Below are 23,895 nucleotides of genomic sequence, written 5' to 3' on the forward strand. Positions count from 1 at the left end.
CTAAGATACACTGACCTTTTACATCACAGTGTGACTCAAGTTTGAAGAAAATCTGTGACAACACCAGTGAAGAAATAAACCAACCGATCATAAGATTGTAAGATAATTTACTATAATTTCCAAACAGATAAAACAATGCAAAATATAAATTTCCCTCACCGTTAAAAAGCCCAAATAGACTTGGTTAATTTCTTAATCCCAAGCTTCAACAATATACCCACAGAGCTCTAATTTCAAGTTTCCAACATCTGAGACAAATCGGGAGAGCTCATGCCTTGCAAATCAGTTGTTCAGCAAAACAAAAAATACAAAACAACATGACCTAGCAAGTTTTCACTTGTTTTGATACAATAGCACGGCTAGGAAGTACAAGCCCGCGTATATATTTGCAAAAACTCTACAGTGGTGGAGACGGAAGCAGTAGAAGGTGTTTACAAAGCACAGAAAAGTAGTGGTCATCATTCAATGCTCTTTTCACCTACTAAAGACGCAGTAGGCTGACAAGCAGGCAGGCCTGTCGCAGTCTGCCTGAACGGCCCGTTTGTCACTACGCAAGTACCGTTGGCATCGATCCCACACACCAGTAGGAGAAAAGAGGAGAGGGTCTGCCTTTCTAAAAGACACATTCATCAGTCCTCTTAAAATACGACATTTTAGTAAAAGGCATCATATATTAGTTAATAAATAAACAATACAACAAATGTTCAGCGATCACAGTAAGGAAGACATTATGAGACCCAGATGTTGGCGAGGCATGTCTGGTTTACACAGAATCATTTTAGTAGGATGAACCCCTGGTTATGTTCTTATAATAGCTTTGTATGAATGCATTGGGGGATGACATAGGGCGTTGGTATGCTGTACCTTATTACACCGCATTGTGCTATATTGTGGCATGTAATGTCTCCCTTTGCCATATTTTATTACACTATCTCAGGTCAAGTCATTTTACTCAAAGCAGTCTCTAATTCACAAAGGAATGAAGAACGTGGGAATGAGCTTGGCGGTTTGGAGAGGTGGCTGGCTTGCTCTGTTGGAGTATAGTTTGGTGCTCTATCCGGGTCCACACCCTCCGCAGGCGGCTTGTTTAGTAGAGAGTCAAGGGATCGCGGCCACAGGAAGCAGTTTGTGGTCTCATGGCGTGGCGGAGCTCCTGGTGTTAGGGACTGGTCTGCACGTATGTCCCGTTTTCAGACGCCCCCCTCGCCTTGTGCAGAGCGGCCTGGATACGGAAGTGTGTCCGAGACTCCATTGAGTAGTTTTTGTAATTTGCCCTGAAAAGGACAGAAATCCTTTTTAATCTTCACGACATTGGTTACATTTCAAACAGTTGTTCCTTATTGAACGCAATGCACTTGGCTTATGGAGCCCAATTTCACAGTATGTCATCATTGATAGCACCCCATGTCACCCTGGATAGCACCCTATCATTTCAGTCCCATATCAATAATGTCACTCGGTCAGCATACTTCCATCTACGTAACATCTCTCGCCTGCGCCCATCTCTCTCCCCCAACAGTGCTGAAACTCTGGTTCACAGCCTGGTCGCATCGCGTCTGGACTACTGCAACTCTCTCCTCTTTGGTTTACCTGCTATGTCCATACATAAATTACAACTGGTACAAAACTCTGCAGCCCGTATCATTAGTAAAACCCCCTCCATCAGTCACATAACACCTGTCCTGCAGCAACTCCATAGGCTCCCCTTCAAATATCGCATAATTTACAAGATCCTGCTTCTCACTTTCAAGGCCATCAACAATCCTGCCCCTCAGTATCTTACCGAGCTCCTCCATACCAAGACACCCACCCGTTCTCTCAAATCGTCTTCCTCCATCCAGCTCACCCCCCCACCTGCTCGCCTGGTTACCATGGGGTCAAGAGCATTCAGTCGCTCAGCCCCCCACCTCTGGAACTCTCTGCCTCATGACATCCAACTTCAGATCCATTATCACTTTCAAATCTCACCTGAAAACTTATCTATTCAGCCAAGCCTACTCCCTTTAAGTCGGTTGCATTCTTGGGACTAGAATGACCCCACTGTTTTTCTCTGTCCATTCATGCGTTAATGCACCTTGTTGGTAGGTAGGATGGGGAGAAGGTCCCTGATAAAACAATATGATGGATGTACCAAGGGAACGTAAGGCCTCAGCAGGCTCTGCCTCCTACTTACTTTGCTGCTTCCAGGAGTTTGATGCCCTCCTCTCTCCTGCCCTGCTCCAGACATAGCAGGCCATGCTCCAGCAGGGCATTAGGGACCAGGTAGTGGTCATACTTTATCTGGGACTCACTGGGGGCAACAGAACAGACAAACAAAATCACAAGTCAGTTTGGTCAGAGATCTCTGTTGTAATGGCAAATAGTATACACTGTAAAATAAATATATAGACCTAAAACTATAGGGAATAATTCAATCTAGGTGTTTCATCTGTAAGCCTTGTGGTATGTGTGTTCATTTTACAATTTAGCACACAGACTGATTTTATTTATGTAGCAGTTTATGGCTAAGGATCTTGACCAAGGATGCATGTGGGCAGGCGGGAGACACTGGGGGGGTTGAAGCAGAAAACTTTGGCTTGGAGTCTAACACCCAAACCCATTGTCTGAGTATATGGCTGTAGTTGGGACAGTGGCTTACTTGCAGAGGATGAGGGTGAAATAGGCTTCGGCCTCCTCCTGGTGTCCCAGATGTTTGAGACACAGTCCTCTGAGCAGGCTCACCAGACACTGGTCGTCTATGGAGAACTCAGTCCCTAGGGAACACAACGACCAGACTCTGTGAAACCACTGTGGAGTCATACCTTGGTTTGTAGAAGCATATTTACAATACAATTCAATTCAATTGTAACCTGCTACACAAGTACAATAGCAGCCGTAACGCGTGCATATAGTTGAAATTGGTGTCAGGAATAGATTCATGCTATGTTGTTAAGAAATCGCATTAAAAATGAATGTATTGCATGAGGTCTATAAGAATACAATCAGCAAGGGCCATTGATTTGAAAAATCCCAAAAGGTTTTTTATTTACTTGGACTGCTGTCAAGTGTAGCCTGTGCTTCATCCAGTGTTTTTAGCATTGCCTCCGTCAGGTCTCTGTGCTTTCCAATGACAGTATATCCGTTCCAGATGTACATCATTTCCTGTATACCAATGCAGACGTCAACAAAGACACACACACACATTCGAGCCAAAGAGTAACAACAGCAGGCCTTCGACTAAAACAGTTGATTAGCAAGCCCAGCCCACACAATGTAGCTTTTTAGTGCCCTCCCTAAATAGCCTGAAGATGACGGCAGTGGTAATGCAGTACTGACCAGAGGAGGAACAGGAAGAGGAATGGGCCTCTCTGCCAAGTACCGCCGGGCCTTCCTGATGGCAAACTTCTCTGTCGGCAAGGACTTGCCGGCTATTTTCTGCTTCAGCCCCGGCACTTGTCTGGGTAGTACATCATGTCAACAATTTAATAAACACATGGCAGTATTTCTTTATTAAATGCTGTTGCTTTCTACCTTCAAAAAATAAGGCCAAGGTCGTGGATGTTGGAATTAAACTTTGATCACAAGTAGTGTCTCATTTCTCGCCAGTCAATCTCTGATTTCAAGTCTTGGCAGTTTCCATTCAGAGATGTCTAAGATTTGATCGTAATTTACGTGTGAGTGACTCATTCCTGCTTCTCTGTGGCAGCTGTATTGCGGGAATGATGTGTGGGTGAATCATTCCTGCTTTTCTGTGGCAGCAATATAGCAGGGTGGATTCACTTTAACCTCCTTTTTGTAGCTTCTAAAATAATCACTTTCACTTTCTACCTGAAGAGAGTGATCTCAGTCTCCCCAAATGTGAGGCAGTCGTCCTTAGTCAGCATGCTGAGGTAGGCGCCTTTCATGTACGCATAGGTGGCCTGGGAGGACGCAGAACACAGGAGACTGTTACCACTGCAATTTCATCTCTTATTTTTCCTTTGAGATGCAAGCAGACAATGAGGACAAAGGATATAGGAACATAAGGACACAAGGACAAGGGGCAAAAGTAAATGACTTGCTCATTAGTTTACTCTTTTGTTCAGTTTATCCTCCTCCACAACACACATGCAAGCTGCTGAAAGTGTGTTGGTTTTGGATACAACTATACTTTTGTTATCAATCCCGTTATTTCTGATAAGCCTGTTTTTCATTTACCTTCAACTGGAGTTTAAGGCGGCGGCCATATCTAGAAATCAATAACTGCCAAGCCAGGACCAATCTTATATATTAATCCCAAAAATGAATAATTGGATGGGAGGCTAATTTCAAATGGCTTGAGGCTTTAATGTAAATAAACATCACCTTCTTAGGCCTGGGTGGGCCCACAATTTACCACACATCCCCATGCTCTTAGAGCGCAACAAGCTCACCTACCTTGGACCACGAGTTCTCCTTGCTGAGCAGGTCGGCATAGAAGTAGGCCATCTTCCAGTGCCGCTTGTATGTAAAGCACCACATCAGCTCCCAGTAGCACATGTGGTGGAACTGCTTCCACTGCTGCTGGGCCTCACAGCACTCCTCGAACCGTTCAATAGCCTGATGCAAAACAATAGCCGTAGATGTTCTGTTAAATTAGGTCACTGACCAAAGGATTGATTCAAACAGAGCCCGCGACTATTCAGAGCATACAATCAAAATGGGAGTTAACACATACTAGTAGTACGAGTAGCCGAATAAATTTGTTGGAAACACATGACAACACGATGACTAATAATGATGTTAGCATTCATAATCCTAATATAATTATAGTATTGATTCATGAATGATTTAATTGGCGGCCCGCACAAAGGCAGCTTGAAGTGACAGGCACTCACAGCATCCAGGTTTCCTTTGATCACCTCGATTCGACCAGCGAAGAACAAGAAGATGGAACCCTGTGAGAGACAACCACATTACAGCAGGAAGATCCAATCTGGCAACGTTCACATTAGTCCATGTTTGAAGAGACATTCCTCGATGTCTGCATCACCACAGGAAAATGTCATACAAAGACACAGACAGTGGTGTCATTTTACTCAGGGCTTTCCGTTTATCTTTAAATAGGTTTTTGTAATCAGTTAATTAGTTAAATCATTTTACAACAGTAAAACAGGAATTTGTAGCGTCCGATGATACTAGTGAATCTGTCGTGGAGCTAGCCGGAATTAAAAATGGAAATAAATATAATTCCAACACGTCAGGATGCAATCCAGCCCAACGACAGCCACATCGGCCCATTCATGACCCTCATCCACTTCTTTCAGAACAAGCACTTCACTCCAAACCAAGCAGTACTGATGGCCAACCTTGGGGTACTTTTTGAGGTATGGCTCTAGCAGTTTCTCTGCATCTCCCACATCTCCCTCTCCGGTGCCTACAGTGGCAAACAGCGAGAACAAACATCAACATCAACACTATAACACACTCTCTAGGTTTTCTTGTAGTCGGCATCTTTAGTGTCTATTTTGGTGTGTGTGTGTGTGTGTGTGTGTGTGTGTGTGTGTGTGTGTGTGTGTGTGTGTGTGTGTGTATGTGCGTGTGTGTGTGTGTTTGTGTGTGTGCCTATGTATATGTTTGTTTGTGTGCGTGCATACTTATATGTATGTGCTTATATTTGTGTGTGTGGGCGTACATGCATGCTTATGTGTGTGTGTGTGTGTGTGGGGGGGGGTATGTGTCTATCTGTGTGTGTGTGTGTGTGTGTGTGTGTGTGTGTGCGTGCATGCGTATGTGTGTATGTGAGTATGTTTGACGTGTGTGCATATGTGTGCGTGTGTGTGAGCGCATGCGTGTGTGTGTGTGTGCGTACGTGTCTACAGTATGTGAGTATGTGTGTGTCCTCACCCAGTATGAAGCTCATGAAGGTGTGATAGCAGAGCAGCAGCATGTTGCACAAGAACGAACGGAAAGTGTTTTCAACACAACCGTCCTGCAGCTGTAGCAGGCCAAACTCCTGAACAGCACAAAACATGAATGAATAACACAGGGCGGCCCACCACATCCTGCAGCAGTGTGTCGGCCTGTCTATTCATAACCCTCAACTCCAACAAGGCCACTCACTTTGTTCCCCGAGAAGCCCACAAACTCCAACAGCCGCAGGGTCCTGGTAGGCAGCATGGAGATCATCTGCAGGAGAACGTTGGATTTAATCATCTTTATTTAACATGGATTTATTGAATATAGATTTATGAAACGTTTATTTTTTTGACATGTATTTATCTGTTTATTTTACGTATATTTGTTTTTTGTCTATTTATTTTATGTGTACTTATTTATTGTAACATTTATTCATCCAGGTGTACTGATTGAGATGTAATAACAATAAATGTGTGGGCTGTATATCAGCAGTACAATTTTAAGGACCATTTAGGGTTACATTTTTAGTCATCATTTCTGTATTTCTGAAAAATCCCCCTTAGCATGGGAAATTTCTTGGCATTCATTCTCTGATTTCAGGTATTTCCACTTTCAATACTGAGATTTGGTAGATATGATTGTAAATGCGTGGATGAACCATTCTCTGTGGCAGCAGTATTGGGGAGATTATGTGTGAGTGAATCATTCCTGCTTCTCTGTGGCAGTAATATAAGAAGAAGTTTAAAACTATTGGATCTGCCCAGTGCCACTCTGGATCTGCCATAACCAATCGCTAACGTTTGGCCGGGAATCACGTTGCGCGCAGGCTGTAAACAAACCAATCACCGTGCGTGAAGATATCCGTCAGTGAGAGCTGACTTTAACGTCATTGATCTCAGCCACTCCCTCTGTTCGCTGATTAGACGCAGAAAATTTAGACGGAGAAAACCCACTAACATACCGCAAACCCAGACCTAGTACTGAAGGGGAATTCAAATTGAGCGGAAGTACTTAGGCGGGCAGAGCCAGGCCAGTGCTGACCAAAAAATATGCAAATAATTTCTTTATAGGTTTTGAAGACTTTCATCAAGGGCCTAGAGTCAGCCTCTAAAGCCCGTTCATTTTTTTATTACTGACTTTCCTAGTGTATCTCTATTACTCGTCCCTTATCCGTTTGCATTGAAATTTGTGGTCTGTGCAAACTTTACTTGACTTGTTGTGCTGTTTTATGTAAGTGCCAGGGCACTTACCTGGTAAAATAAAGGCGCAATCAAATGTAAACATAATAATATTTAATCCAGGTCTGCTTTAGAAATGATTATGTTATAGTCGTTAAACCGCGCCTCACCAGATTAAAGGCACCGACGCCCAGCTTGACCCCGCCCTCAAAGTGCCCGTGGTTGCCTCCGTGGGCGTAGCCTGAGGACTGCAGGACCGAATGGAGCTCTCTGCCCGGGGGGGGAGAGGGGGGAACAAAACGCACAGTTAATAAATACACTTTATATTTAATAGTGTGTCAAATCATAATAAAGTCCAAAGGGCAAGGTTAACGGTAGTTATCCATAGACAATTACCTTACGTTGCCCATTATTTTGTCTGTTTTTTGTCAGTTGTGATTTATTTCTCACACCCACACCCACCACACACACACACACACACACACACACACGGGCGTACATGTTTATTCATATAACAGGTATTCTTCTCGGTTTTTCAGTTGTTCTTTCTGAATTATAACACAGATTCATCTTTGAGTGTTAGAGGATAAACCTTTATAAGTGGGCATGCGGAGCTTCTGAGACTGCAGGCCATATCTGTCATCAAGGCCTGTACAGATACATGCACATTTTCTGGGGCCCAATAGGGTGGCATGGTGGAGAACACCCGTGAAACGGGCAGGAGAATTCAATATATTTCACATTCTCACTTGTATGTCTGGTAGCTGTTCCTCACTTTGATCCCTCCTTTAATGAAACTGATCATGTTTTCATCCTGAATGAGTAGGAGAGAGAAACAGAACGAGAAACATTGGAAAAGCAGGAAGTAAAGAAAAAAAATCAGAAGTAAAAGAGATAAACAGAATATATATTACTTATATATTAAATAAAATGTTTTCATTTTCCTTCCAGGTAACGCGCTGATTGTGTGTTATAAAGTGCATACACTAACCTGAAGGAAGGTTAGTGCTGCTCTCTGCAGGAGACATTCGGCATAGCACACCTCAGCGTGCAGTTCCTCTGAGGTGAAAATGATTACATCACAGTTATCTTCAGTCAAACAGCCTCAAAGCACTAGCGCAGTAGAGCTCGGATGCTGCAGCATGACAGAGCAACACACACACACACACACACACACACACACACACACACACACACACACACACACACACACACACACACACACAGGATACAGGTTCAAACAGAATGTCATTGATTTGCATGTGACAAACCCTTCATTCATAACCACCATCACCATAACCTCCATCCTTATTAAATACGAGACAATCTATCCAATAATGCTAAAATAGTGTCTGTTCTTTCACCTTCCATTATTTTGCCATCAGGGGGAGATTATATTACTACTTAATATATGACATGATGTGATGAAATGACAACTTTATATATATATATATATATGTGTGTGTACACTTATATACAGTTAATATATATACAGTATATATAATATATATATATATATAATAGGCTATATATATATAGTACAATATAGATGAAATAACATCATATGATTATGTGACTTGTGCAATGCATTAAATCCCATGAGTCATTACATGTGATTCATCATCTTATTTATTACACACAACTAAATTACTAACATGGTACTCAATCATTTATCACATGATACTGACCTTCTGTAAAGTTTTTGCTGGCAAAAGTCGACTTTTTACGGTATCTAGCAAAAACAAAAGAAGAGATGTACAGAACAGTAAATCATACAAAATCAAATGCATGCAAAAACACATTTGCTTCAAGGTCAGGCTGCTCCGTGGATGAACGTTGTTACTGTCAATGCTTCATTGGGCTCAGGGAAACAACATAATCCAGGCACGCAGAAAGCTTCACAGTGTAAAGATGAAACCCGTTATGAACCAAAACATAAGAGAAAAAAATATGAATTCTGCATGGGCTGAGAGAAGCTCTTTCAATGCTTCTGAGCTGAGGTTTGTGACATGATGACGAATGGGTGTGGTTTGGCCGATCAAATCTAATTATGGGGTGTCTGCTCTGTGTTGGCATGTTGGGCGGACATGACATGTGAGACGCCCGTTTTCCCAGCGTGATTCTAGAGTGTGGCGAGTGGTTGTGAAATGTCCCTGGCTGGTAAGGCTGAGGGCCTCTCGGAGCTCTGCTCTCTGGTGCTGGCACACCACTGGATGTTAGCCACAAGGATAGCTTCAAACTTAGCTCAAAGGAGGCGATGACCAAGGGTGTGGCATGCAAGGGCGTAGGAACCGGGGGGGACGGAGGGGACGTGTCCCCTCCAATATCGGAAACAGGCGCGTTTGTCCCACCTAAAAATTATACCGGATCTGTCAGGTTTCCGATATGTGTCCCCACCCAATGTTAAACTCATTCCTACGCCCCTGGTGGCATGATATATCTTCTAGTAACACAAACATACATTGCTTTCTCAATGGAATCCATTCACCCTAAATGCTGCAACAGACTTGAAGAGGATTTATGCAGAATGACAAAATAATATGATTTGAAAAACGAATTGTGGGTAACATTCCACTATAACAGTATTCTATGGGCGGCATCGGCTTAGGAAGTAGAGCATGTTGTCTGGTTCGATCTCAGGCTCCTCCTAGCTAAGTGTCCCTGAGCAAGATATCTAACAATAACTGCCCCCAACGAGCTGGCTACCTTATAAAGTTGACCCCGTCTGTATGTATGAATGTGTGAATGTGTGGAAACACAAGCAGCTTCATTAGCCCCAAGTCTAAAAAGCATTACATAAATGCAGTTTACTTACCATCCCTGACTTCCAATGTACAATGCGTCGCAACACACACACACACATACACACACACACATCATGGAAGACATCCACACACCGGTCTCACCTCTGGCAGACAGCCTGGGCCTCCTTCATGGTGTTGCCGGCTGCCAGGATGTGGGCCGGTTCAAAGGTCATCATGGCCTGCATCTCCAAGATGGTGGCGTAGGTCAGCGCATGATACATGCTGTCTTTGGTCCTGTACAAATGAAGGGGTGAGTAGGGGGTGAGTAAAATACGATGCAATAAGATAATACTTTATTGTCAGAGCAAGTCTGAAATTTGTCTTGAATCCCAGCAGCTCTATTTACAACATCACAGACAAGACAGGACCCACAAGACCCACAAATAAAATTAAAATACATGCATACATCATAACATTACAACAACCGACGACAACATTTAAGGCCCATCAGCGTGCATTCGGTCTGGGATTAAGTGCCTGATTCAGTTGGAGGATTGACTGGTGAACGAAAGAGTGCTTCAGTCTAACCTTTCTGAATGTTGGAACCCTATATCTCCGGTTTGATGGTAGTAGATTGTACTCTGTGTTTAGGACGTGGTTGGGGTTGAAGGAGGGGTAAGGAGGGGTGAGTAGGGATGAGTCGGGGTGAGTAGGGGTGTGGGTGAACCGGAGGCTAAGCTCTACGAAAGAGGACGGAGGAATGTGGGAATGACGGGGAATGGTTCATTCACAATGACGCGATAAGCTGACGGAACAGAGAAAGGTTTGATGGAGGACAACCTATGGCTGCTGCCCAGCCATTCGCCCTGCATGCCGATGTCTGCTGCTACCGTCACACCCTAACTCCCCCTCGGGACAAACCTACATCTCTGGCTATCTGTACATCGAGAGAGGCGATCTATGACATCGTCGGCACACACAAACACGTCAAAACCCTGTGATTTAGCTTTGTCCTAAAAATAATGGAACACAAACGCGCGTACAGACACAAACACACTAAAACACACAAACGCATGCACACAAATATACAGACACATACACAAGCGCACAAGCACACACACACACACACACACACACACACACACACACACACAAACATACAAACGCATGCACACACACAATCCAACCAAACAGGACTGACTCAAATAGATTAAGGAACAATGTGGATATGGGAGAAGTCGACGTGGAATGCTGTACGTCTACACAATCGACATTTCACTGCCATTTACAATCATTCATGTGTCCAGCAAACGTCCAGCCATCCCTGAATGTGGACATTAGCACGGTGAACCAATCGGCTCTGACCACTATTACTCTATTCATCAAGATAATGCAGTACAGCAGTTGCAATCATATTGTAATGCAGTTATGCTAGCGTATATGTCTGCAGATGTGTGTGTGTGTGTGTGTGTGTGTGTGTGTGTGTGTTTGTGTGTGTTTGTGTGCGCGAGCGTGTGTGTGTGCACGTGCGCGCGGGAGAGAGAAAGTAAAGTCGAACATTGGAAAAAATTCTAAATAAAACATTATATTATAAGTTATATTATAAAACAGGTCGACGTTTAGAAAGCCAAACCAAGATAGGGAATCTGTTCCAGTCAATTGAAACATTTTTGGAAAAATATTATTTTATTGAAGGACAATTAGATTGTGCTTCCTGGTGTCCACCAGGAAGTGAGGGCGCTCACCCAAAGACGTCAGCCCAGCCTACCTAAAAACAAAGGTTATGAGTTGAGCCAGAGCACTAGTGTACTGAAAGACATCTCATCACAGCTCCCAGTGGCGGAGGAGGCTCACTGCGTTACATGGATCTGGCATTACCTCACATTGTGTCTTAACGTCTAGGGGAGAGATACTAGTTTAACTGATCGCTGGATCTCTAGTGGGCATGTGGAGAATCGGCTGAGAATCCAAAGTATTTGGCAGTGCCCTGAGACTTTAACCAGAGACTCAGCCTCCCTGCCACAACACAGGACCTCGCCCCGCTCTGACGACGGCTCTCTGTCAGGGAGCGCTGGTTATTTTTACCTCTGTGCTTTAAAAAAAAAAAACAGCGCAAAGGAGGGGGCGCCACTGGAGCGCTTAGTGCCTCGTCATCTCTCGTGTACGTCCTGACAACAGGGAGAAAGTACTTTATGTACTCTCCCTCTACCGCCGTTGGTTTCTGGCCATCTGGTCGATGTGCTTACGCGCACGTGAGGCAACTCTCGGTAAATCATTTAAAGGTATATAAAACAAAACATTTATTTTTGGGCTTATTCTCCTTTTCTGAGCCACAGCACTGAAACGGTGTGTCCCTGCATATAAATAAAATACATATTTGTTATGGGTGTCACCATGGACGACAGAAGCCCCTCCCTCAGCTGTGTGAGTCCGGGTAAAGCAAAACCTCTGTACCATCTGGACCCAGCCGCTCCTGAAGCCTCACTGAAGAGGAATGGATCGGAAAGACTCGAAGTGACGCTTTGCCGGCCAGCATGTTTGAACAGAAGGGCTGGAGAGTGTGTGAGTGTGTGTGTGTGTGTGTGTGTGTGTGTGTGTGTGTGTGTGTGTGTGTGTGTGTGTGTGTGTGTGTGTGTGTGTGTGTGTGTGTGTGTGTGTGTGTGTGTGCATGCTGGCCCAGATTCTGTGGGTGGGAACTGCTCGGATGTGAAAGGGGATCTGCTGTAACTCGAACATAAATTGACATATTATCTAGAAACCTCCCATCGTTTATTATGTTTGAACAGTGAGCCTGGCAAACAAACGCATTAAAGTGTGTGTGTGTGTGTGCCTGTGTGGGTGTGTTTTGTGTGTGCACGTACCCAGGTGTCTTTGTGTCAAGCAAAAAATCACGTCAAATTTTTAGTATGTCTTTAAGGATCAGCTTCTGTATCGGAAACTTTTCTTAGCTTTTCCACCCTAATAGAAAATGCATGACCACATCACGACGTCTACAGTAAGAGCCTAGAAAACAAACACGATGAATCCAGCCCAGAGGGCGGACATTCCCTCTCCAGCGGCTGGTGAAAGGGGCTCATTGAGGTGGTTCCACTGCTGACGGCCCTGAACAGTATTGAATTTAAGGAGGAAAGCTCTCCCGTTTAATCTAAGTGTTTCCGTACATGCAGCAATCTATGTGGTGTGTGTCATTAGTATGGGGAGGCTACTCCGAACACTGGACTGACCACTGTACCGGAGGAAAACAAACCGGGGTCTGACATGGGCAATGAGGAAGTAGAGACTTGACATTAGGAAGAGAAAGTTTCATTGCATGTAGACAAAGCGGATATAGATGATTCAATTGCATTAGTTTAAAGGCACAGTTCCGCTTGATGAATAACCTATACAACCCATTGGGGGGGGGGGGGGGGGACACTGGGGTCAGAGGATGGGAGGATGTTATGGAGTTTTGTACAGACAAATATCAATGAAACTGCAAAGCCATGAGGTGTGCAGTTGGCATGACCCCGCGACGGGTAAAACATCAGAGACACTCCTGACAGCATAATGACCAAGTCATTGCCCACGTACTATTGATGTTGTAAAACTTTACAGCACGTCCAGAACATTGCTGCTGATCCGCTCGGTCACTCAGTCAGAGATCACTTTCACCAGTCTTCATCAAGCTATCATACATGGTAACATACTCCCATCCTCAACACCTGTTCTACACCCCACGGCCCCTCTCTTTCATATCATGTGAAGTGCCTTATAGGACCCAGAAAAGTGCTCTATAAATAAAATGTTTTAATTTTATTTGTATTATCTATCCATAGATAGTAGGTTAAAGAAGGGCGTGTGAATGAAATATAAAATGCAATCCCTTCCCTCCAGCTCATACCGCTTCCCCCTTACGTGGACAGAAGATGCGTTGGCCTAGCAGGAATACATAGATCCCCAAACAAGGGCTTCCAGGTAAACCTACACTCTGTGTACTTTACCAGCTTCCCAACAGAGCGGGAGCGCTGGTATTGTGTACTCTGAGGGGAACCCAGCAGGGAACGAGCTGACCGCGAAAGGGACGAGATGAAGGTCACGATAGTGGACGGGAGAAACCTCTGTGAACAATGGAAGAAACCCGACGACTGCAGCGGAGCACAATAGCGCATGTTGGGTGTGGGAGGGAGTTGTGTGTTATGTGAACGCCACTGTAATGTGAGCAACTAACCAAACCAGCCAATCAGAATCCAGGCCCTTCACAACAAAGCTCTTCCCAGAGGCCTATCCGTAGATACCTTCCCATTGTTTTGAAGGGAACCTAAGGATTTACGATGTACATTTAGGATGAGTTAGAGTTTTAAACTCAAAATATGGAAACAATTATAATAAATGTCCTTTTATGTATTAGTTTAGCATACTCTTCGATAAAAAGTCAACTTACAGTGATTATTCCTCTTTGGTTTTTGCTTGCTCAAGGACTTCAGACGTTTAGGGATCAAACCCAGATCCTTTGGGCTGGGAGTCAAAAAACCTTAACCACTACACTATCCTTTCCCCCAGAAATACATAAATATATGTGTTAAATGAATACGTTCGATGGCTCTTCTTTCAGATGTTACAAAGTCCCCCTCACCCCTCTTATGCACTTATTGTATGATCATCCTGGCACTTAATGTACACACTTACTGTATGTTGTACGTCCCTTCACTAGAAAATATTACTAGCATCTTATCCTAGCTAGCTAGGATAAGATGTGACTAACCGGCGTCGGTGCGTGGTTTGATTTTGTTTTTTTCCGGCTAGCTAGGATATATCCTAGCTAGCTAGGATAAGATGGGTTAATTGAACAATCGTAAGTGCTTGGCACTTGGTTCTATGAATATCCTTACTATACCGACGGCGATAAATTGTTTCTCTTTCTTCTGAAAAAAATGTACTTTTGTACAAATTGTAAGTCACTCTGGATAAAAGCATCTGCTAAATGACCTAAATGTAAATGTGCTGTATCACTCCTCTTGAAGCCTTGCATAACTTTGGATTTGTGTGTGTAGACTTCCAAATGTTGAATGAGGTTGTGTGTCTCTGGCCCCGACTGAACATGAACCAGAGCCTGAGAAAAAGCGCTCCGCCAGTGGGCAGGGCCCGGGTCCTCCTCCTACCTGGTTCTGAGCCGGACCAGGGCCTCCTCAAAGTCGTTGCTGAGGAACAGATCCAGAGCGGCCATGCAGTCCTCCAGAGCCACGGTGAGCTCTGAGGGCTGGCACCTGCGGAGCACAGCACAGGACCAATCAGAGGAGCGCACACCACAGGACCAATCAGAGGAAGAGTACATCACAGGATCAATCAGAGGGAGAGCACAGCACAGGACCAATCAGAGGGAGGTAACACAACAAGACAACATCAGATCAATATCACAGTGCATTACATTCAGTCCTTTGGTTGGTACTTAGATAATCTACGACCAAGATTGGCGAAGAGCTATTGCAGCAGAAGAGATCGATATTGGATTAATGAAGGCGAGTTTGATGAGTCACATTTGAATAATAGGACCTACACTGGGTCCTATTGAATTGCTGGCATGTCACATTTGCCTGTTTATTACAGTGGGGAAATCAAATGAAAAGGGAACTTTGTGATCGATTATTAGGTTACGGAGTCAAGATGAGTCAAATGCTTTCATGTGGATATCCTGTAAACAAAAAAGTTAGTGGCAACTAGCTTAATGAGCCCATCAGTGTCTAAGCCATAGATCGTTCCAGGACGCAACAACAACAACAGGTATAAAGATTGATTGCCGAGCACATGACTGGCGTCTGACTCATCTCCACATGCCCTGCTGCATTGCCCTTGTTTTTGGGAAGGAAGTGGGTTTCATGGTCTTTCTCTTCTTCTCTCTCTCGTCCTCGCATGCATATCTGTTTGCAGAATCCCCTTACGGATACCTTTACTAGCACTTTTCTGAAGGGAACTGAGATAAGGGAGACCTGTTGTAGCCTGTTGTGACTCCAAAAGGTAACCCTTGTCAGTGTCCCTTGCCTCACGATCTAGAGGAGGTTTGTTTCCATGCTGGAACATTCCCTTCTGAACACACCAAAAGAAGAAGGTGGAATAATGCTGAATTTAATTTAAAAATGCACGTGCATGTGCAATTGCCTGATGCTGATAAAACATTGAGCATGATTGAGAGTGAAAGATCAAGCAGACCCTTGAGCGCTGACACCGTGGAACCATGGGTGCTCAGTGTGACATGGGGCTAGTTAAGAGGAGCAGGCCATAGTGGATCGCAGAGGTAAGAATTACTGTCGCACTGTCGCGGAACCCTCTGAGTTAGTCTATCACATGGAGCATGTGATCCTCACATGACAACCGTGTCTATGGTGTTCACGGGCGGCCTTTTGAGACAGCAAATGCTGGGATTCACCACATGTGTTTCAAGTGTGTCCTGTGCAGCCAGTGTGTTGGTAAAGGGTTAAACCATGAAGATCACATGATTTGCCTATTTCTGCCGCCAGCTACAGGATGACAACAACAGCAACAGAATACTTTCGGTCAGCCAACTAACACTGTGAACAACACAACACACCAGGGGCTGTGTTCAGGTAGAATGAGACTAACTTCCTTCATGTGGGCATCTAAGTGAGTGGCCAGTCCTGTCTGCCTCACACAAAAACAAAAACACCAACAATGCATTTTATCTTTCGAGTCAAACATCTCAATGTGGATCAAACAAAGCAACGTCACAATGCTATTCTTAAAGCAATACAAACAACAGTGTGATGTAACTTAGAAGTAAAGCTACTTACAGTGTGCTGCTCACAGTTTTAATTAGAGAAGAAGATGAACAGCATAATGTTTGACCTCTGTGTTGTGGAGACGAGGAGTCTGAATTTGGCATGATTACTTTTCCTTGCCTCCATGTAATTTTATCTGTGCAGCAAAACAGTTATCAATAGAGCTCAAATCATCAAGCCACACAGAAATGTAAAGCTTGTAAAGCGTATAAATCTGCAGAGCTGTGCATTGTATTTCTTTGTGAGATCAAATAAAGCTTTATAGATAACAAAGCAAGGACCTTAGAACGGACTCAGGTGGAACACCACGCATTATGGCTAAAAGCAGAATACAGACTTCCTGTTACTATAATACAGTAACATGAAAGTCAAGAGAAATAACGTGTCTTTGAGGAATGAGGTTAGCCAGGCTTGACCGGGAAAACACAGACCAACCCTTTCTGTCTAGTCTTTGGCATAAAACGTGACGGCCACTATCCAATAAGATATTGACTCTCTAGCAGCAAGAGTCTTCACCCTGAGCTAGTTTACAACCCTAATAAAGGCAGGCACAAAAACCAGAAGAAGGCAAACATGTTATCGAGGGTTTAGAGGGCTCTGTATATGCTTGGCGACAATCTCTTACCAGGATTCATACCAACAAGGTGCCTTTGTTTATTCCCACCCTTGCACTTGTGTAACCATAAGCATACTCATAGCCGGGTTTATGTAGCACTTGGACGGATAGCGCTTACATAAGGAGCCCAGGTACCCAGACATGGGCCCCAGTATTATACACAGGAGGCCTAAATGGCCCAGCAGGTGTAGCTTATGGACAGCTGTTTAATCACACTTCTGCCCTTCACAATCTCTGCCCGTATGCCTGGCGATATGCCTCGAAGCTCTAGACGTTTTCCTTGATAGATGCACACACAGAAGAGTTGGTAAGATCACTTTCAAGGCCAAAAACCGATTTGCCTTCTCCTCACAAAAAGATCAGTGAAAAGAGCTTTAATTTTAACATAATAATTAAAGCGTAGTAATTAAATCCGACTTTTTCACACACAAACCCACAAAACACACACACACACAAACACGCACGCACACACACACACACAAGCACAGCAACTCTGGCTAATGACAAACACTGTAAGATCTGTTTAAAAATGTTTACCTCCTTACTTACACATTCACACGCAAACTCAAGCTATAAGAGTGCACTAACACACACACACACACACACACACACACACACACACCCACACACACTCTTTCTAGCACAATAACTCTGGCTAATGACAGAGGGCTGACCAGAGTCAAACATATGACCAGCCTTTGGCTGTACTTCCCAAACTCAGTCAGGGAAATGTCAAGCCTAAAGGAAGCTTATGTCACCATTCAATGCAGCGTGGAACATGGGAAATAGGGTCCTTCAGCAGGCATAGCTTGCATGAAGTTGGAACTTTGGTGAGATTATTACAATTATTCATGAAATACAAGAGATTTTCCTAACAACAAACAATAAACAGTTAAATAAATAACAGAAAATGAATAACGGCTCATAGCTCAGAAAACCTCACAACACAAAGACAATGATTAAAACAATATGCAAGTTAAGTACAGTTGTAGTTTCAGCAATGGCAGCGTCCATAGCAACCGCCATAGCAACTAGCAACGATTTAATAGAACGATAGAAATCTGGTGAGACCTGAAAGAATATTCACAATAACTAACAAACTTAACATCAAATACATTCATAGAACAAAGATTCAGAAAGTATAATGCACATTCCTCCCTAGAATTATCAACTCGCATCTTAATAGTTTTTTGCAGACAGAAACTTGACTCTGTCAATCTGACTTGTCATTTGACGAGAATGCAGGCAAATAGAGAAGAACAGGCCAAAATAACGTAGGCATTTCACAATTTTTGAGCCGTTATGCTGAAACAAATACGTTTGCCTCTGTGGAGTAACATATCTATTACACATTTGGCGAGAGACTGGACAGGCACTGTAAAGCAACTTTTCAGACTGATGTCTAGCGGTATCCCACTGTCATCTCAAAATCATCCTGGAAAAACATGATTTACAACTGAAGGCACTAATTCTGCTTGCAGCTCTAGATAATTATACAACTACAGGCAATGCCCCAATAGAGTACACTGGCACGTGACGAGGAACAACAAACCCAGTGTTTTACCCTCCAGCATGTAGTCTTTCCCTTAACCGTAACACAATAACCGAGCCCTAAATGAAAGAAGAAATGCCATGACAACCACCACAATGGCCTCTGTGAGTGAGACGCAGGACGTCCCATACCACACATTATCCCGACGACTAATCGAATACAAAGTCAGCATGCCTGACATTCTCAATTGATTTCTCTTGAGGGTTTCAAGATGGACTCTCTCTCGAAAACACACACACACGCATGAACACACACACACACACACACACACGCACATACTAACTTGCGCACATACACGCAGACACACACATAATCATGCCACCACATTATAAATAAGCAAGTCGAGTAATTACACACAGAAACACATTACATAACCATCACGTGACATCACCACAAAATGCAAAGCTGATAGGCTGATCGGCATTAGTGTTATATTATGTAACACATATTTACTTTCAAAGCCGCTGAACTCATTGAGCTGGTATGACAAAAGAGGGGAGTTTCTGTGATATTGGTCCGGCCAGTTGGTCTGCATGCTTTGCTCTGAGTGTGTCGCCTAAGCCTTTAAACAACCTTTCAAAAACCAGACGTAGGCTCCATTACAGCGGCAACGAGCACAGTAAGCTCTGCATACTGTACCGTCAACACAAACACTGGCCTGTTTAGCACACACACACAGGCACACACACTCACACACAATCACACATATACACACTTACTTTTTACTGATTACACATAACAATAGCTTATAGCAGAGGAACTACAAGTGACACTCATACTTACACACATACATATACATAAACACACACACAGACACACACACACACACACACACACAGCAGCAGCAGGACCAAAGTATCTTACCCATTTGAATGACTCTGTTCTTCTCCTGACATTTTCATCTGGCAGACCGTGCGTGTGCGTGTGTGTGTGTGTGTGTCGGTGATATCAAGAGTATAAACAGAGAGAGATGGAGAGAATGAATAGCAGAAGTGACCGTATGCCTCGGGCCCTTCCGGTAGTGCAGTGCAATGAACTACAGCTTTCCCCTCTGTATCTCTCTCTCTATATCTCTCTTTCTATCTCTCTCTCTTTCTTGCTCTCTCTTTCTCTCTCTCTCTTGCTCTCTCTCTCTCAATCTCTCTCCCTCTCTCTTTCTCTTTTTCTGGCTCTCTCTTTCTCTCTCTCTCTCTCTCTCTCTCTCGCTCTCTCTCTTGCAGCAGCACTAGCAGCAGCACAGAGGAAGGCAGACGTGAAAGGAGACGAGTGGAAGGAGGGGGTGAGGCGAGGGAGGATTGATAGAGGGAAGAGTCAGAGGAGGAGGAGAAACAGAAACGGCTCTTAATGAGATCAGGATGACTACCTCACAAAAGAGAGCAAACACATTTTATCTACGCACTGATAAGGACGGCTGGCCATACACTGACACAAACACGCACGCACACAGACACACACATACACACACGCACAACCACACACACACACACACACACAGACTTGTCCCTTAACTCTCTCTAGTCCCTCTCTCTCCCCCACCCTTTTCCCATCGTCGTCCTCATGCTACTCGAGTGCTACACCCTGATTGGTTGATGCAGAAAAAGGGGTGTGGCTTTATCTCTATCAAAACCCTCTATGTACCTTTTACATAAGATGTGAAATCAACAACTGAACCACCGGCAGAGAATGAGAGAGAGAGAGAAAATAGAGAAGTATTTAGGGAAAGAAATAGAACAGTAGAAAATATGGTTTAAGTGCACTTCTTGGCAACCCTGCAAGAAACCTGCAAAGCCTGCAACAAACAGGATGGTGATGTCAAGAAAGAAAGTAGAGAGAGAGAGAGAGGGAGAGAGAGAGAGAGACAGAGAGAGAGAGAGAGAGAGAGGATTAGAGACAGAGAGAGATACAGAGCGTGTGCAAACGAGTGAATGAAGTAAATTAAGTGAATGAGTGGAAGGATGTGCCATAACACAATTAAATGCATATGTGCGCAGGTGGGGCAAACTGCAGTGTAGAGCCTGCCGCCGAACACTGCAGTGGGCAGACCGGCAGCGTGTTCTCTGAGGCCGGAACATGCAGAACCAGAACAGCACCCTGAGGGCTGCAGCAGCCCGCTGTTCTCGGTCCCCACTGACACCTAAGACCTTGTAGCAGCAAACCCTCCCCTCCATCGTGATGCAGCACAAATTAGCCACAGGTACAGCTGATGGTGTGTGTTTGTGTGTGTGTGTGTGTGTGTGTGTGTAGGTGTGTGTGTGTGTGTGTTTGTGTCAAGTCTATGTGTGTGTGTGTGTCTGTGTATGTATGTGCAGAAAAAATTGCAATATATGTGAACTGACCATGTCAATAGGAGAAGCCACCATTAAAACATAGGTAATCAATTGTTGCCTCTGTACCTCTTATACACACAAACACACACACACACACACATACACACACACACACAAACACAAACACACACACACACACGCACACAGAGCTGGGGTTCATCAGTCGCTATACGTTGTCCACAGACTCTGTGGGTTCCTATTACTGCAAACTGGATTTGGGGTGGGAATTTCGCTGAGGCCACCATTCCATGCATTGCAGCCTGAAATGAGTGAGAGCATATCTTGTGTGTGTGTGTGTGTGTGTGTGTGTGTGTGTGTGTGTGTGTGTGTGTGTGTGTGTGTGTGTGTGTGTGTGGTGTGTGTGTGTGGGGTGGGAGCATGTGTGTGTGTGTGTGTAGGACAAGGATGGCCTGATCGGGACACCTAGCTGCTAACCACATGTTAAAGCATGTGGCATGAAGACATATGAGGCTTACACAGGAGGCCGCTGGAGAGGTGATGACATCCTCACTCATCACCTACCTCGACCGACTTATACACACAGACACACACACACACACACACACACACACACACACACACACACACACACCTAGTTGTGAGGAAGGACCATGTGTTGTTAATGGATATTCCACTAACAACCTCTTCAGATCTACTTAATAATTTAAAGGAGCAGGGTGTACAATTGAGTGGCATCTAGCAAGCAGACTTGGCAGAAAAGGAATATAATATTCTGAATAATGCTCCTATATATCTACGAGGGAGTTGGGCCTATTCCATGTTGCACCACCATGTTTCTACAGTAGCCAATAATGGACACACAGCTGTAGAGTGGATCCATTTTTAATACAATCAACTTTAAATCAAAGCGCTAACGAACCCCAGTGTGTGAAAAACAATGAGCGTTCTAGGAATGGGGGGGGGGGGGTTTATGCTATTCTGAAAGAGCCCATGACTACACTAAACTAAAAGGTGTCATTTCCTCTTCCTGTCCTCGTGTGTGTGTGTGGGTGTGTGTTGTACTGCAAGGGGAGACACTTTGAGGATTTCAATGATCTCCACATGAAACTGTAGAGCAGCAATGACCCAGAATTAAAAGACAAATTCTATGTCTCTTAGCAGGATATGCATTCAAATAGTAAATGTTTGGAGAAAATAATAATCGACTCCGTCACCAAGGAAACACATCCCTTGATGAAGGCGTGAGGCAGAGATGGTTAGAGGAACTGGGTTAATGAGTTATAAACCACAAGGTATTTTCTCTCTTACCCATTGGGTAGTTTCATAGAGTCCTGGTTGTCGTCTGCTAACCTTAGGCTGGAAGGGAGGAACAGAATGGAGGTCATTTAAAGAAAGAGGAGAAAAGCCAGGGCTGAAAAGAGGGCTATTGTTCGGGGAACTTGATAACGAGAGCCATAGAAACACAGAGGCAGAAAAGTCCCCGGGCCACCTATTTACCACACAGGATATTATCTGGTGGTTGAAATACTAGTCACAATAAACCTCAACAAAAATGCACTAAAGATGTAAAATCATAAATAAAATAACAAATACAGAGAGTGGATCCAAAAATTAAACTCATACGCAAATGGGAACAGGAAATGTGGTCCATTTGATTATAACCAGTAATTCATGGAAATAATTTAAGCACTTTGCCCATCTAGAGTATAGCGGGCCTACTAACATGCAATAACACTGCATGATAGGTCAGACCTAACCCTACCTTAAATCTGCGATGATAGGATCCATCTCTGGGCTATTAATGACTGACAACCTGGAGGAAAACAGAAAAAAAGACTCAGTTAGACAGGATCTGTCAGCGTGTAGACCGTGCGCGTGCGCGTGTGCGTGTATAAAGTATGTGACAGTACCGGCTTGGGGAGCTTGGTCCGTCTGGGCTGTCTTTCGCCACGACAGCGTCCCTGCGGAAACGTTTGCTTAGAGACAGTAGCGAGCGGCATTGCAAGCACGCGTGAAATTCCATGAAGTGCAAGTATTTGCATAATGAGGGGAAACTGAACAATAACTATGTGTAAGGAAATATGTCATTAACAGGGCTGTTCTCAACACATTTAGAACACAAAACATTGAAGTAGGACTATAACATAATATTACACACATAAAGTTGGATAAATCGTATTTAAAACCGATTCGTCCCATTAGCCTACCTCCTATATATAGCCCTATTCAACTAAATGGATTGTGGCCGCTCCTTCACACTCAATGCTGCTTCAAATTGATTTCCACCGAAATGAAGTAAAAAGTGTGGTATGGATTGTTCAACCCTGTCACTCTCTGGGCTACAGTTTAAAACCCAGTTCTGCCCATCCCACCTTGCCCACAGACGATTCCGATAGGAAAACGGAATGTTCAAATGAAGTAACATTTGATGTGGACTACTCACTTGTTGCTGTCATTTTTCTTTCCGCTTCTTCTCCAGTTGGTGATAAAACTCATTCCACAAGCGGGTAAGTTCCGGGCGACAAACTTACGACTCGTGACTAAAACACGTTCATGGAGCTGAGACGTGGAGGCCCTGTACCCGGTGAGCAGCAGGGACGTAAAGCCAGAAATGGAAAAGTAAAAAGTAAAATAAGACAGCCCCTGGCTCATGGGCTGCGCGGAGCCAAATAAAGATCTTCCTCCTTCCTATCTAGTGAAAAGGTGTTGGACCTGCCATCACCATAATAATGCTGCTATCTAAATGTATCGAAATCTGTCTCCTAGGTCCTAGAGCGCATTAGGTTCATGGACGGCTCCATCAGTTGACTTCGTCTAGGCAGGGCCTACTAATGACATAAAGCAAGTGACCAAAAGAACACACAACCGAAAAGTTACACTTTCGTTATATT

At 44.1% G+C, this 23,895-nt stretch overlaps 1 protein-coding gene across 1 annotated transcript; it reads right to left on the bottom strand.

Annotated features, from left to right (window-relative positions):
• Positions 1-90: 90 nt before the first annotated feature.
• On the bottom strand, positions 91-23,707 carry ttc39a (tetratricopeptide repeat domain 39A). Its single transcript, XM_079739794.1, has 21 exons — positions 23,448-23,707; positions 22,915-22,965; positions 22,767-22,817; positions 22,313-22,360; positions 14,917-15,021; positions 9,941-10,072; positions 8,723-8,766; positions 8,026-8,093; positions 7,784-7,848; positions 7,205-7,304; positions 6,061-6,126; positions 5,845-5,953; positions 5,307-5,374; positions 4,836-4,895; positions 4,396-4,557; positions 3,808-3,899; positions 3,316-3,436; positions 3,030-3,141; positions 2,639-2,753; positions 2,174-2,290; positions 91-1,274 (listed from the first exon to the last, which is right to left on the bottom strand). Exons 1-21 carry the CDS (start codon positions 23,654-23,656, stop codon positions 1,160-1,162), a joined length of 2,010 nt encoding a protein of 669 aa, XP_079595920.1. The 5' UTR covers positions 23,657-23,707; the 3' UTR covers positions 91-1,159.
• Between the last annotated feature and the right edge of the window lie 188 nt (positions 23,708-23,895).

The sequence above is a fragment of the Pollachius pollachius genome (assembly GCF_949987615.1).
Source record: "Pollachius pollachius genome assembly, chromosome: 7".
NCBI classification, from domain to species: domain Eukaryota; kingdom Metazoa; phylum Chordata; class Actinopteri; order Gadiformes; family Gadidae; genus Pollachius; species Pollachius pollachius.